Source organism: Punica granatum, chromosome 5 (genome assembly GCF_007655135.1).
Source record: "Punica granatum isolate Tunisia-2019 chromosome 5, ASM765513v2, whole genome shotgun sequence".
NCBI lineage: Eukaryota > Viridiplantae > Streptophyta > Magnoliopsida > Myrtales > Lythraceae > Punica > Punica granatum.
Genome location: NC_045131.1, coordinates 21,764,854 through 21,784,954, shown reverse-complemented (window position 1 = coordinate 21,784,954; position 20,101 = coordinate 21,764,854). Strand labels below are relative to the sequence as shown.

General features: G+C 37.7%; 1 protein-coding gene across 1 annotated transcript; it reads right to left on the bottom strand.

Annotated features, from left to right (window-relative positions):
- Positions 1-19,076: 19,076 nt before the first annotated feature.
- On the bottom strand, positions 19,077-19,571 carry LOC116209060. Its single transcript, XM_031542624.1, has one exon. The coding sequence runs from the start codon at positions 19,569-19,571 to the stop codon at positions 19,077-19,079; it is 495 nt and encodes a 164-aa protein (XP_031398484.1).
- Positions 19,572-20,101: the final 530 nt, after the last annotated feature.

The window sequence follows — 20,101 nt, the reverse complement described above, 5'->3', positions numbered from 1 at the left end:
AGCGCGCATGTGAGCTCCGACGCGAGTCCACATTCGGGTCCATACAACATCAAAACAAAAAGGTTTTTATATTGAAATTAGATAAAAGATTTGGGAAATATCATAAAATAAAAATAATTAAGGTTAGATTAATAAGGCCTATTGAACTTCAGGATAATAGACGATGTACACCAATTAAAAGTTTTGTGTCTACAAAAAGAATACTCTTTATAGGGCCACATTCACGATATGTACGTGGCCAAACTCTTATACCATTATTATTTAAAAAAATGTGTAAAAACCTAAAAATTTAATTTTTTTTAAAAAGGGCATGTAATAGTATAAAAAAAAGTACGCTTCTCTCCCTACCATGCATATGGAGCCGTTTTAATCTTTTACTATAATATAATATAATAAATAAATAAATATAAATATAGATATTAATATTCATCAATTTAAGAAATTAAATAATAATTTATACTTATATAAACTTAAAATTAATTTGAAAAATAGCTAATCTTATAAAAGTTTAATTAAGTAAAAATATCATCCAAGTGATTGGGTCATTTTATGTAAAAGTGTTCAAATTTATAAAATTTATAAATGGAATATCGGTTATAATAAAGGTGCATAAGCAAGTTTGAATGTACTGCGTAACTTTTTATATACTAATATAAATTATTAATTCAAACCAATTATTGTTTTCATATTTAAACTTTTATAATAAAATTTGTTTTATAAAATCCGTGAACGCACGGTCCAACAAATTAATATATATAGTAAAATTGACTCAACTTTGCATTAAATAGAGTCATGGTTAGTAGGATTGAAATGGTTAATTTATAATTATATAAGAATGAAATATTTAATTGAATATTATTATATAACTTATATTGAAAAACAATTAACTGATCATATATAGGACTAACCATAAACTATTGGCATGTGAAAGAAATTAAAATATATAAAATTGGGTATATAAATGTTTAAATCGAATATATAAGAGAAATTAAAAAAATACTAAATAAGTGTGTTAGTCCAACTTCATTGAAGGTTATTGATTATTGTGTGAAATTTTTAAACAACTTTTCGATTATTTTATCATTCTTAAGAAGCAAATTACTTTAAATATATATAATTATTATATAAATGAAATAAATTTATGAAAAGATGAAACCGCATGTAATACAAAAATAGAATACTAAAAAAATAATCAGTTTTTCATAGAGCTAAAATTGACTCGTTTATTAATAAATGATTAGTTATTAGTGAGCAAAATTTAAAAAAGTTTAAGAGTTGATTCAATCATGTGAATTTCATGCATTTAATTAGATGTTGATCTAATTTCTATTGTAAGATTAAAATTGTTATTATTATTTATGAACTTCTGTTAATTTAAAAAAAATTAAATAAGGATGTCTCAAAAATTGTTTATTTAAAAGATGGGTAATGAATTAAATATATATGAACTGATCATAAGGATGTCATCTACAATAAATCTATTTAACATACTTACTATTAAGGGTTAAAATTGCACAGGTGGTGTCAGCACTCCATTTTGGTCCATCAGTTCAGGCAATACCACTCAACAGCGATCCAGGCTATGACTTGAGCATCGATACAGAAGAAGACTCAACAGAATAGCAAATTGCTATTCATTCTCAAGTCAACAGAGATAGACAGATGATTCAAGCACATGACAAAAGAACATACATAATCATCTAATAGCATACGGAGCAAATATAGAGCCTTAACAGCATCCAAACCTGCATTTCCAAAGTTCACATTAACAGTGCTATTTTTCGATAGTTCGCTCGATCATCGGAAGATAGCCAATATTGGACTTCAAAAATCCTCATCAGTGTCAAACAGATGAAAAGTGTCTTCAAAAACATTTCACAAATCATTTGCTCTATACATAACAACTTTTTGTATACAGACAACTTTTCAGTGGAAGTCCAAAAATGTCGGTTTCCCAGAGAAAAGTTAATTCCAAATTTCAGATTCGGCCATGCCCCACAAGCATACAGAGCATGAACAATGCTTCATATTGTCTCTTGGAAGCCACACAGACACTTCAAATGACTTCCGAGTGACAAAACAAGCGCACTCCTCTTCGGAAATGCATAATCGGATACTGGTCTGACGGAATTACGGCAAACGAAGTTCGTACTGCATTACCATGGAAACTCCAGCGGACATTCGCAATTGGACAAAACAGACAGCAAAACCCTTTTCGGTTTCCCGAGTAACCTCCGAAGAGCAGAAAAGGTCGGTTTTTACGGAAATGCATATCCGAAGGTCCTTTTTACGGAAACTTAACGCTGGGTGCCTATCCTACACGGTGCTAGCCTTCCCAGGGCTCAACGTGGAATCGCCGGAATGAATCACACAACTCATCTAGACCTTCCGAACATTGCTTTAAAGGTCTCAGATACACTTTTTAAGTCCTTAGAGATCCAATATCAACAAACCGAGATCACAGTGATTTCCGGAGAGCCCAAGCAACTCAGGAAGCGTTCTGAGAAATCCGACTTCGGACTCTTAGGACGTCTCCGGCTTCACATTGATAATACCGGCTTAAGGGTCAATTATCTAGTCTGATTGACAATGGACATGAAAATGACCAACGAGGATTACAAACACGAGATGTGCATTCAGAAATGGCTAACTTTGCTCTGATCGCCTGAAATGGGCAAAACCGACTTCCGAGCCCAAAAAACCACCCGAACATTCATTTGGGCAAAATGAATGATTTTGGGCTTGTTTGAATTGTTTTCGCGTGCACATTGACAATTCAACGTTCGTTTGAGCCACGAACCTCAAACATGCGATCAATCGAGATCCGACCTTTGTCCCAAACTTCCCTCAACGCCCGTGGGACCCACGGCTTGCCCTAGGGCAGCCGTAACTGATGCGGACCTCATGAAGGATTGTGAAACTCGACGACCAACTTGAATCGATTCTCAGATCGCCAAACACAGATTTAGATAAAGAGGATTATTGACCCGTTGTTTATAGAGAAACAAGAACCAACAATATCAAGACAAGGATTATTGACCCGTTGTTTATGAAGAAACAAGAACCAATAATATCAAAGTATACCGAACAATCACAGGCTGTCACACTTGTTCGTTCGAAGGAGTTCAATGAAGAACAATGGAGAAAATCTCACCAAAATACCATAATAGTCTACCTATGATCAGCCACTCAGCCTCCTTTATATAAGCCTAGGAGAAACTGGAAACTAATAAACTAGGCAACTGGAATAACCTTAGTTTCCAAAAGTCAGAAATAACAAAGGAAACTAAATAAAGGCTATCTAGAATAGTTGGCAGTCTTTTATTCCATATTCAGCATCTCATGGCAAGTCAGTTGAATAAAGGCCTTTGGAGACCCAATTGAATTAGACTCCTCTTGGCCCAAAAAGCCTATCAGCAAGCTCTCCATAGTTTGTTGGATTTGTTTGGCCTTCGCCCGTGTAATTGGCCCACTCGGAACATGCAAGCCTCCAAGATCTTGTGCTTCAGCTCCCTCTTCACGAGTCCAACTTCCAAGCACGTGTGCATCAGCCTCATTGTCATGCCCACGATCCTCATCATTCCCCCGCTCTTCAAAAGGATTCGTCCTCAAATCGAGACCTACATCAATCAGAGAAAGATAAGAAACATTAAAAGTTGGGCTAACATTATACTCACCTGGTAAATCTATTTTATAAGCATTATCATTTATCTTGGCTACGACTTGGAATGGTCCAATTCCTCGTGGACTCAATTTGGATTTTTGTTGGTTTGGAAATCTTTCCTTCCGCATATGAACCCACACCCAATCTCCTGATTCAAAAGTCACTTTCTTTCGTCCCTTGTTGGCACGTTCAACATATTGTTTATTCTTCTTCAAGATATGTTGCATCGCTTCTTCGTGAATCTTTTCTACCATATCTGCCTTTTTCTTTCCGTCAAGACTGGAAATCTCACTCATAGGCAAAGGGATTAGATTCAAAGGTATTAATAGATTAAAACCATACACAATCTGAAATGGTGAGAAGTTAGTAGAAGAATGTACTATACGATTATAAGCAAACTCAATAAACGGTATGCAATCTTCTCAAGACTTCAAATTCCTTTTTATGACTGTATGAAGAAGAGTGGACAATGTCCTATTAACCACCTCGGTTTGCCCATCCGTTTGGGGATGACTAGTAGTTGAAAACAACAATTTAGTTCCTAACTCTCCCTACAAGACGCGTCAAAAATGACTTAAGAACTTAGCATCCCGATCACTAACTATGGTCTTAGGTATCCCATGCAATCGCACTACCTCCCTAAAGAACAAATCAGCAATATGTGTGGCATCATCAGTTTTGCGGCATGGAATAAAATGAGCCATCTTAGAAAATCGATCTACAACTACGAAAATGGAATCTCGTCCTTTATTAGACTTAGGCAATCCTAGGATGAAATCCATGGATATATCAGTCCAAGGCTCATTAAGAACAGGTAAAGGCATATACATTTCATGAGGTTTGACTGTTGATTTCACTTTCTTACAAGTAACACATTTAGAGCAAATTCTCTCCACATCTCTCTTCATATGCAGCCAAAAGAAATGTTCTTTTAAAATATCCAAAGTCTTAACTACCCCGAAATGTCCCATAAGACCTCCCCCATGCGACTCAAGAACAAGTAATTCACACATAGAAGAATTAGGAATGCATAGCTTATTCTCCCTAAATAAGAATTCGTCATGCTTATAGAACTTACCAAATGTACCCTTTTCACATGCACTATATTTAGCACCAAAGTTAGAATCTTGCATGTACAACTCCTTAAGGTGTTCAAACCCAAGAAATTTAGCATTTAGAGTAGAGATAAGTACATACCTCCGTGATAATGCATCAGCTACCACGTTTTCCTTTCCTTGCTTGTACTGAATCACGTATGGAAACATCTCTATGAATTCGACCCACTTGGCATGTCTCCGATTCAGCTTGTTTTGCCCTTTCAAATGCTTCAATGATTCGTGGTCCGTGTGTATGACAAATTCCTTTGACCACAAGTAGTGCTGCTACGTTTCCAAAGCGCAAACCAAAGCATAGAGTTCCTTGTCATATGTAGAATAATTCAAAGCGGCTCCATTTAGCTTCTCACTAAAGTAGGCAATCGGTCGTTTTTCCTGCATCAAAACAGCACCTATACCAATCTCGGAAGCATCACATTCAATCTCGAAAGTTTTCAAAAAATCAAGTAAAACCAATAAAGGTGTGGAACAAAGCCTTTCCTTAATCAAATTAAATGCTTGCTCTTGCTCTATTCCCCATTTGAAACCTATATCTTTCTTAACCACTTCCGTCAATGGAGCAGCCAAAGTACTAAAATCCCGCACAAATCGCCTATAAAAACTGGCTGGACCATGAAAACTTCTTACCTCGGTTACAGATTTCGGCGTCGACCAATCCTTAATTGCGTTCACATTTTCCTCATCAACTTGAATACCCTTGGAACTAACAACAAATCCCAAAAACACAACTCGATCCATGCAAAATGTACATTTCTTCAAATTAGCATATAATTTTTCCTGTCTCAATGCTTGAAGCACACATCGCAAATGATGGATATGATCCTTCAAGCTCTTACTATACACCAAGATATCATCAAAATATACAACCACAAATTTTCCAATGAAAGCACGCAAAACATGATTCATGAGCCTCATGAAAGTACTAGGCGCATTAGTTAATCCGAATGGCATAACTAACCACTTGTACAAGCCATGTTTTGTTTTGAAAACCGTTGTCCACTCATCACCATCTTTCATCTTAATCTGATGATATCCGCTTTTCAAGTCTATTTTTGTAAATAAAGTGGAACTATGCAATTCATCCAACATGTCATCTAATCGAGGAATGGGATGTTAATACTTTACTGTGATTTTGTTTACAGTACGACAATCAACACACATTTGCCAAGTACCATCTTTCTTTGTCACCAGCAACACCGGGGACCGCACAAGGACTCATGCTCTCACGCACATGCTCTTTAGCTAAAAGCTCGTCCACTTGCCTTTGAAGTTCCTTTGTCTCCTCCGGATTACTTCGACAAGCTGACCGGTTTGGAATCGCGGCTCCTGGCACAAAGTCGATTTGATGCTCTATTCCCCTTGTTGGTGGCAAACGATTTGGTAACTCCGTGGGAAAGACATCTCCAAACTCCTGCAAGAGAGAGGTAACACAACTTGGCAAAGAATAATTAAGGTCAGATAAATAAGCCTCCTTGTAAACGAACAAGATCATTGGGCGATTAGCTTTGAATGCACTCTTGATCTCTCTTTCTTTTGCATAGAAACTCATTTTTTTCTCTTTTCTCTCAACCAACTCTTTCCTCTCTTCTATAGCTGAACTCTCTTTCTTTTCACTCTCCCGATTTTCTTCCTCTCTAGTCTTACTAGTTTCCTCTCTCACTTGCTCACTCTCTTTTTTTCTTTGAATCTCAGCTTCTACCTCACTTTTCTCATAAATTGATCTCTTGATTCGGAGTTGATCCTCATACACCTGATGAGGTGTCAATGGAACAAGTGTCACCTTTCTACCATCCTTGACAAAAGAGTATTGATTCTTATACCCATCATGTATTGCCTGTCTATCGAACTGTCATGGCCTCCCAAGCAACATATGACTAGCATGCATGGGCACTACATCACAAAGAACACCATCCTTGTATCTCCCAATTGTAAAGGAAACCAGAACTTGCTTGTTCACCTTCACTTCTCCACTTTCATTCAACCATTGCAGCTTATATGGCCTAGGATGCTTCAATGTACGCAATCCCAACTTGTCAACAAGTAACTTACTAGCCACATTCACACAGCTACTCCCGTCAAAAATCAAAGTACATACCTGATCCTTCACTTGGCATCTAGTGTGGAATATATTTTCCCTTTGCACATCATCTCTCTCTTCTTCCTTAATTTGTGTATTAAGTGCTCGCATGATTACTGAGGCATTCCCCTCAACAGCATATTCATAATCACTACTAGAATCATCTTGTGTTGGCATTGAATCACTTTCCTCTTCTTCCGTTTCAATTTCCCCACTATCCAGATTGATTATTGCCCTTTTATTTGGACATTGAGAAGCAATATGCCTAGACCCCAAACACCGAAAACATTTGATATCTCTATTCTTTTAAGGTTGGGATGTAGAGTTACATATCTCCTTGTTGTCCCCTTGACTCTTGCTCATGCTCCTTTCAGCATTCGATTTGGGTTTTTCTACAGATCTTGAACCGGCACCCCATTTCGACTTCCAATTTGAAGACCCTGAATAAGAACCACCCTCTTACTTAGCTGGTCTCCCTCTCTTGAGTTGTCGTTCTACTTTCATGGCCATGCTAACCATCTCTTCTATCTCCACATAATGTTGCAACTCCACCACATTAGCAATTTCTCTGTTCAAACCACATAAAAACCTGGCCATAGTTGCCTCCTCATCTTCTTCAATGTTTGCCCGAATCAAAACTATCTCCATCTCCTTGTGGTAGTCTTCCACGCTCCTCGTCCCCTGCCTTAGACTCTGCAATTTTAAATGCAAGTCCCGATAGTAATACGAGGGAACAAATCGCCTCCGCATGACAGTCTTCATCTCTTCCCAGGTCTCAATAGGCCTTTCATGGTTCCTTCTTCTTTCCTTAACCAATTTGTCCCACCAAACGATGGTATAATCAGTGAATTCCACCGCTGCAAGCTTCACTTTCTTCTCTTCTGAGTAATTATGGCAATCAAATACAAGCTCCACCTTCCTCTCCCATTCGATAAAAGCGTTAGGGTCATTCCTCCCTTGAAAAGGTGGTATCGTCATTTTAATACTCCCAATATTCCTATCTACTCCATCTCTAATTGCTTGATCTCTCTTAGCATGTCTTCGCCCCTCATTCCTAACTCCTTTGGCTCTCCTCACACTTCCCACGAATGCAATTTCATCATCTTCCTCATTATCTTCATCTTCTTCATCGTGAGGATTCGGCGGCTGGCGGATTAGTCTCCTTGCATTGGGAACTTGCACATGTTGCTTGGGTTGCTCCCTCTACATTTGATCAATTCATTGATCATGCCGATCCATTCTATTGCGGATATCTCCAAAAATAACTTCCAATCTTTCGAATTGTTGTTGCATGGCTTTCAAAGTAAAGCAACATCTTGTTGGCCGACATTACTTCCATCTCCGGTTGTAGATTCATTGCCTTTTCCTGCAAAGCTCATTGCCTCAAAATTCCATCGGGAGCTTCTGTGCTGACGTCTGACCCGACTTATGCCAGTCGGGTCTATTTAGTGTTCCAGCCGGGTCTGTTTGTGCATTTCGGGTCTGTTCAACGAAAAACAGCCCAAATCCAACCCAACAAAGGTCCAACCCGACTTCTAACAGTCCCATCCCGCATCTCGAGACTAGGTATGACCATTCCCGACTTAGAGGAGCTAGGACTTTTACGTTTTCGTTGTGTTTACGGAGTTATAAGTTGATTTTATGCATGTTTTGCTTCCAAGTTTTAATTTTTATGCAAATTCAATATTATATCATGCATGTTTATTATCGTAATATGTGCTAGCATGTCGGGAAATATTTAAATCGAAGTCGAGGAAACCATATTGACCCGGAAAAGCCGAGATACCTCTCAAATTAACCTCTTGGAGAGGTAACCGAGGGTATTCTTGACCTTTTGGGTCAAGACCGGTTTCCTTGTCCCGATTTGAGTTGTTTCCCGAATTTTTATGTTTTTCCACATCCATGGAACCGGTATTGTTTTATCGATTCCGTAAATAACGTGTTTGTGCATGTTTGTATGCTTGAATGCATTTTCCAAACTCTTGGCAATACTGGCTTTGTTAATCGTATCATTTATCGTATTTGTTGTTTGAGCATGCGAGAAATGATTCGAAACGAGACGGGAAAAACTCGTGGAACCTGATATGGGCCATGAGACCTCTCGGTTTTCTCCAAGGAAAAATGGCCGAGTGTCTCTTAGACTCGTACGGGTTGCACGAGGCTTCCTCTCCCCATTTTAAGTCCGTTCTCGGATTTGGTGTAATTTGCAATCTACATTATTGTCACAATATCGCATGAAGATGTCTTTTCCAAACAAAGCATGCATGGATTTGGGTATCGGTGACTCATTCGGGTCCATTCAGTTATGAGGGTATTTTCGGTCATTGGATCAAATTATCCTCCATCCTTATGGAATCGTCTTGGTCGCCGAGTCACGAATCGTTTTCATAATTAAAGCATTTGGCACAACCCTTAAGCATTAATTCCACAAACGGATTAATGGGGACCCTCACATGATTAAACCCACTTCACACTGATAAATCTTGCATGAATTGGTCATTAACTAATAACTTGCATCAATGAGTTGTCAAATGACGTTAGTGCCCTTTTTAAAACTTGTCTATTTCAAAACCCGTAACGCGCGGTGCAATGTAGCATGGACGTCTGGAAAGGGCTTCTGTGTCTCAACTTGAGTTTTACCTGATTTCAGGTAACTCAGGTCAGGATACAGAAGATCTTTCTAGATCACTTCCCGGCAGATCGACCGATTCTTTGGCTTTTTCGGGGTTCTTGCACAACCCTGGACGATCCAGGGAATTGGTCGACATCGGCTACAGGCCGAGGTGGCCCGCACTGCGATGTTCCCCTTTCTGAAAATAATTTTCAAATAAAGGGCAAAATCGTCTTTTCACAATTCAGTGACACCTCTAGAGTTAGTTTGACAGAAACACTACAGTACGGGATAGGAACGGTATACCTGTTCAAGTGCAGGTTCATCTGCATAGCCTCTTCTTATCTAACCGATGAGTTTCTGTCAACCTATCATAGACTCGAGTAACTAGAACGGTTATTTCTTCGGTTTTTCCCTAAACTCACGGTGAGTTGGAGCGAAATAATAACCGAACGCGATTCGACTGTAATTCGACCATTTGTAATTTGTATTTATTATTTTCGAGAGCATTGTAAGGATTTTATTTTATACATTCATTCTGTAAGAATTCTAGTCGGTGAGCGAACGGTCTGAGAGTCGAATTAATCGAATCGGTCTAATGCTTGCCCAAAGGAAAGAAAATTCAAGATCTCACGGTTTTGGTTCACGCAGGAATTCAACCTCCACGGTTTGATGAACTTAACGCAAGATTGTGAACCAATTCCCCGACGCACGAGTTTACTTCTCTCTCCATTTCTCGACCGACATCATTTAATTCATCGAATTTTCGGTGTCAAAACGTGCGAGCCGAGCGCAACTTAATCCATGCGGTAAATAATAAAACATGCAAGCTTAGCAAACCAGAGTACTGAAAGGGCGTGCGGGATATAGGCCCGCACCTAACATGAATCCCCGAATTTGAACTTTCTGTACAGATCAATGCTTTAATAACAACTAGGTGTTCCATACCCTTAGACCCGGGTAACTTATCCGCCCTCGACCTTCGGTTCGTAAAATGATAAGTAGCGACTCCTTCTCACGCGTGTCCGTCACGCATCCCCACACCTCCCAAGCCACGCGATTTCAAGTCGCGCACATGCAGGCCCCGACGAGAGTCCCCGTTCGGGTCCGTACAGGTGGTCCAAAAAGTTTCATGAATATTTCAGGTTGATCCAAAATATTTTTTTGGTAACTTATTGGTACAAAAAGTTTCAAAACCGTTTCAATGTAGTGCATTCCATCAATTACCCCAGATGTAGTTGACATTTTGTTGACGTAGCGCGTCTTATATGTCACTTTTGTTACGTGAAACAAATTATAGTCCGCCACGTCATTTAAAAGGAAATAAAATCTGAAAAAATCCAATCAAAATACAGAAAATTTAAAAAAAAACAAAAATAGTAACAATTTAGAAAAATAATTTTTCAAATAATAAAAATTTAAAATTTTTTTAAAAAACTTTTAAAAATAATTTTAAACTTTTAATTATAGTTTTATTCTCAATTTTAATTTTCATTTTTATATTATGTTTATTATTTTTAATTTAAAATTTAAAATTATTTAAAAAAAATTAAAATTATTATTAAAAACTTTATTAGACTGTAAAATATTTTAAAAACTTTAAAATATTCTAAAAATTATTTTTAAAAACTTTAAAAATTTTAAAAATAATTTTTTATTTTTCTATATTTTTAGTATTTTTCAGTATTTTTTTTATTTTCTGTATTTTTATTGGATTTTTTCAGATTTTATATCCTCTTAAATGACGTGGCGTACTATAATTGGTTCTACGTAACAAAAGTGACACACAGGACGCGCCACGACGGTAAAATGTTAACGGCGTTGTGCGCACCCGAATTTTAATCTTGTCGGGGCACGCATGCGTGCGCCTACGCAACATGGCTTGGGAGCGTCCACCTTCCCGGGGACGCGCGACAGACGCACGTGAGAAGAAGTCGCCACTACCTGTTTACGACCCGAAGGTCGAGGGCCGGTGAGTTGCCCGGGTCTAGGGGTATGGGATACACCTAGTATGCTAAGGCAATTGTCTGTACGGAACCGAAAATTTCGAATTCGGGGATTCTATTACGTGTGGGCCTATATCCCACACGCCCTTTTGGTACTCTAACTTGCGAGGCTTGCCATTTTATTTATTTACCGCATAATTTAGGGTTGCACTTGACTCGCCCGTTTTGACACCATAAATTCGAGAAAACACTCCGACCATCCACTTTCATACCGGGATTCTTACATGAATGAATGTACAATATAAGCCCTTACATTGTTCTCTCAAATAAATAAAAATACAAATTACAACGACTGAATCCCGATCGATTCGCGCTCGGTCATTATTCCATTCGTGCTCACCGTGTGGTTTGAGAAGATTGAAAATTAAATTAAGATGCGCACTCGGTGTATGGGGCATTGGACCCCGTGATCGACAGTTTGGGCCGTTAGACTCGTGTAAATCGTATCCTAAGGATCGAGCTCGGTCCGCATAACAAACAAGTGCGAGAATGTAACAAGTAAGCACAAATAAACAAACAATGGAATTTTGTTATTGCCGAATTTACGTGAATTAACTGATTATTAACCTAGGTACCTTGGCATACAAATTCTACCTTAAAACAAACAAGTGCGATGATGGAGAGGGAATGTAGCACTCGGCGTTATTTTTGTGGGTCCGACAAACACAATGTCTGTAATCAAGACTCAAGTGCGTAAGTTGTTTTTAAATTGTTATGTATCGTGAAAATGTAGCTTTTACAAATTAAGACTATTATCACCTAAAACCAAAAACCTAACTCTTTGCTTGACTATTTGCCCAAGTTTGGTTAATCCGAGTTTGAGGTTAATCTATTTTCCGAATTTTAACCTGTTCTAAACACAATCTTAGGGAAATGGGAGCACGAAACACCGCTAAGATGTCGGCAAATCAAGAACCGGTAGTCATGCCCTTGAACAGGAAAATATGTGTGTGTGTGTGTGTGTGTGTGAAAAATCAAGATCACGTGACACGGACTATCGAAAGTCAATAGCCAGTGTCGACCGACCCCTTGGATCCATCAGGGTTGTGACGACCCCAAAAGAGCCGAGAAACCGATCAGTCCGCCTGAAAGCGGTCCAAAGAGGACTTGTATATCCCAACTTGAGCTGCCTCAAATTGGGCCTAGACTTTAGTTAAGATACACGAGTACTCCCTAGATATCCATGCTACGTGTGACACGTATCTCGGTATTTTTGAAATTGTGAATTTTAAAAGAGCATGGCCAACAGTTCTTGAGCTATCGACGCGATTACAAATTATTGACCGGTTCGTGCAATTCATTTAAAAGGGTCAAGTGATTTAATTTAGCCAAATTTAATGTTTTGATTTTCCTGAGTGTGTGGAATTTTAAGTTAATTAAAACTTCCTAAATGCTTTAGTTTATAGATTTCGAGCCATCGGAACGACCATTGGTGGACCGCCCGATAAACTTTAATTTCTGACCGTCTTGGGGTTAAATCTAATTTTTAATCAACTTTACGTAATTAAACCAATTCATGTGAGGTTTTAATCAAAGACACATTCATCATTCCAAGCACAAGAATATGGGCAAAATGACCACAATAAAATTAATTCGTCGATTTTAAGTTCAATTGATTAATTAAACCGGTCTTGGTTTGTTTAGTCGATTTTATCCTTAACAGCCGAATGAGCATGAGGTTAATTCGTGTGGGCTCATTCTCACTTCAAACAATCAATTCTAAATCCGATTCTTTGAAAATATTCAAATTCGTATTCATATCGATTTCTTTTCACATGTCATATTTTTAAAAGCCGGGTTTAATGATTAGACCGATTCGTGTAATTTTCATCCAAGACAGATATTTCTCATCATCACAATTCATGCGAGTATTGAATCGACAACACGACAATAACAAACAAATGCGAAATCGGTATCCACATAATCTCAGAATTTCAAACAAAACATTCAAGCATGCATAACAATATGGGATTTAAACGAAATCGATAAAAAGGGCACCGGTTCATACCAAAACATGCATGGAAATCGATATGGGGCCGCCTTATCACCCCACAATACTCGAAAATTAAAAGACCTAACTCCTCTAAGGGTTTAGTGGATGTCATACCTATGCCTTAAGGATGAAAATGAGTCGGGAAAAGTGTGAGGTGAGTTGTTGGATGCTCAGGTAAAACAATGATCCGAGTAAGCCTTCCTTGGAGCTCGGGTGAGGTGAGACTGTGAGGAAAAGACGGGGTGTCTCCTCCGATCGGGCACGGGGTTCAAGGTTGTTAAGAGGTCCGCGGAAGTGGCTGTGGATGGTGCTCAAGAGGTGAGTACCCTAGCTGACCCGAATCAACAAGGAAAAAACTGTGAAACCTTAAAAAGAGAGAAATGAAAAATAAATAAATAAATAAATAGAAAAAAATTCGGGCAGTTTGCACGGTGGAACGGCTCTCGGGCCGTGACCTTCGTGTCACGGGGAGAGTGAGAATCGTTAGAGACCCGTCAAGGAAGAATCGTACGACTCGCCTTAGTCGTAGGGGTTGAAGAATGCAAGGAAACCTGAAAATCTACAAAGAGCTCGTTTCTGTTCAGCTTTGGAGCGGGTCGCTAGGGACTCCAAATGGCTAAATGGATGTCACCAATGGATTCAGAGGTCGAAAATAGGTGGGGTATGTATTTTTTCGAAGTTTGGGTGAGGATAGATGGATGTTTTGCCCGAAAAACGACGTTTTTTTACAATAACGGTTTTTTCTTGTTCTCTCCTATGCTGCCCTCTTTTCCTCCGAATTCTCCTTGTTCTCCTTTCACTCTTCTCTGCTGAAAACCTCTGAATGAATTCTGAATCAATGAGGGTGATGGGTAAGAGAGGAAGGAAGGGTTTAGATCGGAAAGTTGTGCGAGACGGGAAAGTGGTTTAATGACTTTTTTCTTTCTTTCTTCTGCTCTCCTTGAACCTAGACGAAAATTTTCTCCTATTCCCTCTATTTTCTTCCGAATGGAAGCGTAATGAATGAGGGGGAGTGGCAATACGGGAAAGTGATCCAAGATTGGAAAGCGTGCAAGATGGGAAAGCGATTAATGGGATTTTTCTTGCTCTATTCTACCCCGATTGTATTTGGACGAATTTTGCTCTTTTTTCCTTCCTCTCCTCTTACTCCGGTGCTGGAATGAATGCTGATTGCTTGAGGGTCAAAGGTAAGAAGAGAAAGGAAGGTTTAGATTGGAAAGCGGTGCCAAAAACCGAGCAAATTCCCACGAACTTCCTCTTTTTCTTTTCAGCTGAACTTGGCTCCTATTATGCTCACTATGCTGATCGAATTCTTCCCCATCTTTAGCTGAAAATGAATAGGAGCAATGAATGAAAATTAGGGGCAAGGAGGAAAGAAAGATCTAGATAGGAATGTTGCTCAGGATTGGGAAAACGGTTTAATGAACTTCCTTTCTTCTTCTATCCATGAACTTGGCCGATATTTTCCCCAAAATGCTGACTGAATTTCTTTAGCTTCTTGCTGAAAATGAATGAGATCTTTGGGCAAGAGAGGGAAAGAAACAAGAAGGAAAATTGTGAAGTTGAAAAAGGAAAAAGTTGAGTTGGAAGTGGGGTTCAAGAATGGAAGAATGAGATCAAAAATGGAAGAAAAGTTAATAAGGAATAAAAGGAGAAAAAGTGACCAAATGTAGAATAAAATATAATAGAAGGGGCTTGGATGTGAGTTAAAGAGAAATATGGATGGAAATATGCTAGATTAGGAAAGAATTGGATTAATTTGCCAATGAAATAAAGAATGTGACTAGTTTGTGAAAAATAAAAGAATGGGGCTAATAAAAAATGCTAGTTTGCAAATAATAAAAGAGTGATGCTAGATTGCAAATAAAGAAAAAGAATGGGGCTAGTTTGCAAATAAATAAAAATGGAGAACTGGCCGTGGGTTCCGCGTGGATTCAAGGGATATTGGAGAAGTTTGGATCACAATCAATTGCACATTCAAATTTCATGACACAAAGGACAATGCACTGTTGATTTGTGCAGAAGGGTGATCCCGACAAGTCTGATATTGGTTTATCATGACTAGATGCACTGGAGCTTGGGAACCGGTTTGCCCGGTTCGGGTGATCGGAGCAACATTAAGTAATTCAATTGCCGGTTTGCATGTCTATGCGATGTACTGCTTGTTTGGGCATGATTTGTTATCCATCCGTAAACTTTCTGGGAGGCCCTGAGACCTTCCATTGTCATCATGTTTCTTGAGTCACCTGGTTGGCCCTGTCGATCTTTCCATGAATACTAAACTAATTTTGTTTGATTATCTTTGGTTGAAGCTCATATTATGACCCGGTTGGTTCAAGACTTTGTTGTAGCCGGTGGACCAAAATGAGGGTGCTGATAGGCGTTATGGGCAATTGACGAAATGCACTAAATTGAAACGATTTTGAAACTTTTTGTACCAACAAGTTACCAAAACAACATTTTGGACCAACCTGAAATATTCATGAAACTTTTTAGACCACCGGTGCAATTAACCCTACTATTAAATTAATGTATAATATAATGCTTACTAATTGGGATTGTTTGTTGCAAAATATATATTCAAACCATGCAAATTGGTCTAATTTTATTATTTACTTATCTTATGAAACTTACCATTAATTATTAAAAATATTTTATTTTGTTAAGAAGCCAACATGCTTTTTAAAATTCAGAATAAATATTACGAAAATGTCATATAAATGTTTTAAACTCATAAATAATCACATAGGTCTTATAAACAAAAAATATTACAATATACCGCTATGAGTTTAAACTCATATATACAATAAAAATTAAAATTTAAAATATAAGAATCTAATAAATATTATTTTAATAAATGAGCAAAAGTTTTATTCTAATTACTAAACTTAATATATATCAATCTATATTGATAATTAACAAAAATGTGATGATGCATATCAATTGAACAAATAGTTTCAAAATATTATTATAATAATTAACTTGCTGTGGGGCAAAAAAATAATTAACTTACTCTAATTTTTAGAACAAAAAAGAATGTTAAAGTAAATATTTGAAATTATAATTAATAATTGAAAACTTTATTATTTTTAATCAAAAAATTTGTGTTTCAAAATATACATAATTACAATACGGAATGTATAAGAATATATGGAAACGAACCCATGCAACGCGCAGATAAAAAACTAGTATATAGGTAAATTGGCTCCTATAACAATAAATGATCTATACATGATGAAATAAAATTATCAAAATAATTTAGTAAAAAAGGTTGACGGAGTTGATCCACTCATGTTAAAACCGTTTTTATGAAAAGTTATTATCTTCTCGACTTATTAGAAAAATCCCAATTTCAAAAATTAAATTACAAATAAGTACACTAACAATAAGTATTTATTTCAAGGTTAACTTAATTTCTGTTATAAGACTGTTATTGAAAAGTATGAACTTATAATAATTAGAAAATATAAAAATTAAGTACTTGAAATAAGGATGTAATAAAATTTTATATTAAGAAAATATATCATCAAATTTGTGTGAATATTTATTAAAAAAATGTCTAATATGTCTAATACAAGTGATTAGATAAATATATTTAATATACAAGACTCGTATCCGAGATCTTATTTAAGGGAAACAATCACCTAACCACTTGAATCAATCTATATTGGTTGAGAATTTTCATTTTTAAATAAATACTTCCTTTTTCAATTTGTGCTTTCAATAAAAATTCCCCGTGAATTTTTATTTTTAGGGTATATTGCACCATATAACCTAACGTTGACAGATATTTTTAGATTTATCCAACGTCGATTTTTTGCCTAAGGTATCTCAACGTTGCTAATTTGATGTCACCATCTAAGCTCAGGGGATAGTTGGTGAAATAAAAATAACAACGTTGGGATACCTCAGGCAAAACAATGACGTTGGGATAGATCTAAGAATATCTGTCAACGTTAGGTTATATGGTGTAATAAGCCCTTATTTTTAAGGTATTCTAACATGAAACTCTGAAGCAACTTGCTAGGCTCTTCCGATGCCTTGAATAGAAAGAATTAGTAATGGAACTCAAGATTACAAATTAAGCTACAAAGTAACATTGTCGAAACGTTAAATGGACTGAGAAAAAGGATGTAACGCAGTAATGCATGCTTCGTCTATGAATTAAAAGGTTATAGGTTCGAGTCTAGTTATGGAACTACCACATATGTCCCTTTATTAGCTGTTTAAGATATTTATTTTATTGTATGAGACTTATCAAACTTCCTTGTAATGAAATGTTAAATCAACTAAATAATCTCCTACACATGTATCCAATTGAGAGAATAAAGTGAAATTCCACGAAGCCGCGCTAGCATGGATTCGCTGAATTGATTAAAGTTTGGGTAACAAATTTATCTTTAAACCTTAAGTTTGTGACAAATTTCAATTAAAACCTACTGAGAACGTAGAGCTCGCCACTGTATGGGTGTATTATAAGTTGACGGTGGTCGACCCATAATACTCCCTTAATTCACTAGTGTGCTGGTAGGGCTGCGGTAACCAAGTTGGACTAAATCTCAGTAAGCTATGGCGAAAAGAACATTCCGTGGCTGCCAAGTTTCCCTTAATTGGGGCAGCCACAGCGGGCTAATAATTCGACCTAGTATTTTATTTATCAATAAAAAAAAATCCCACTTATGAATGGAAAGTTGATTTTTACATTTGATCTCACCTAAATAGTTCCATCTATACTCAGAGATTGGTGTCAACTCCACATCGGCTTCACATGAGGAGGAAATTATCCAAAGCTTGAAATCAAAAAATTCCCCTACGTACTTCTCTTTTGAGATTGGATCAAGGATTCGATAATGTAAGGAGAGTCCGTCTCCTCTATATTGAGGTTTGTTGTTTGCAGATCAAGTTGCGGTGGCTCGACGGTGGCAATGACGAGGATAGATCGCACTTGGCTGCTCAGCAGTTTCATACTCCCTCTAAGAGCACCAGTTAATGAGGACAAATCCTAGTTCCTAAAACTCCCGAACCATTTGGGCGTAAATATCGTAGCAGTTAGCTCCTCAATCAGAGATGCTCTTTCCCTCATACGCTAATAACAGCTCTCTAACGTTCCATGCCCTTTCCGTCTGCTCTCTCTACGATTTCCCTTCACCACATATAAAATCTTGTATTCAATAAATGTTGTCAAGCCTTTTTTTTTTTTCGGTGGAAAGTTGTCAAGCCTTTTAGATATACAATTAATCTCAATAATGTGTTGTACTCATCTCATAATTATGTTTCCTAATCAGCGTGAACTAATTCAAATGGTTTGGTACTTGTTCCCCTTAAATAAAGTCTCGGGTTCAGTATTGTGAATGGAAAAAATTCATGATTGAGAGAGTTTCACCCTTTACTGGACTAACTAATCATGAACTAAATTAGTCGGGATTTGTTGAGTTTCCGAATACTAAGATACACATTAAAAACATTTATATAAATTATGTTTCTCAATTATGATTTCAAGGAGAAATTCCACAGATTGTTGTAGAGGATAGTTTTTATTAGAACGTAAATATAGCAATATAATTAAATATTACATAAAACTAAATGGACAAAAAGGCAGGAAAGGTACTATTATATAGTCTTAGGATTCCTAAACTTCTTGCATATCAGAATTAAAGCCCGGAAGGCAAAGGGTACTCCTGCAGCGAGCAAGATATACCGGAACCTCACTGACTCGTCCGGCGTGACAGCAAAGATGGAAGAAGCGTAGGTCACAATCATCGAGGCCGTGGCCACACACACCTCGAAATAACAAGGGAACCGGTAGGTTAGAGAGACAATGACGAGGATCACAGTGGAGAGGGCGAGTGTATTGGCGATGAGGAACACGTGGAAGGCTCCTTCCTGTGCAGCATAGATTGCCTGCCCCGCCTTGTGCCCGTTGCGGTTGTCCTGCCATACGCCACCGGGAGGGTTAACTCCAGCCTGGAAGGTCACGCTCGCGATCAGGGTCGCGATTACTAGAAGGATGTTCCGAGCTTCACTTGGGGAGTCCCGATCCTCATCATACTGGAAGAAGCTGAACCAAGTTCTTCCTCTATCTACTGACAAGGGTGGGCTTGACATTCTCTTTCTTTTGCCACAGAGGAGGGACGGAGAGGGATCAGAGACTACGCACGGTGGATATATAGGAGCAAGAAGGATGTTATAAGCTACTATATGTTGATTGTTCTTGCTCGGACAAGACAAGAGGTTCAACCTAGTGATAATTTCTAATAATTTACTTTTCAACGATTTACCAGAACAATATCTGACTGACTCAAAGTCGTTCTAATTTTCAACCTACTGAGTTTTTTCTTAAATAATTAGGTTTTGATAATTCAACGAAAAGTTATTGTTTGGCTCAGTCAAATTGTCAGGGTCTAGCAGGGTCTTAGGTCGCGAGGGTTAGCACAGGACTCTAAAGTCCTGAGCATGAGCATTGCACAAGGCGACCCAGTCCGAATCTGGAAAGGTCGACGGTGAAGTGCAAAAGGATACAATATCCTAGAATTATTTTAGATATAATGAGGTGCGATATTTTGAGAATCTGTCAATAAGGTAATCTCTACGTATCATTGATTCATATGTAAAGACAAGAGTCATCCTCCTCGACC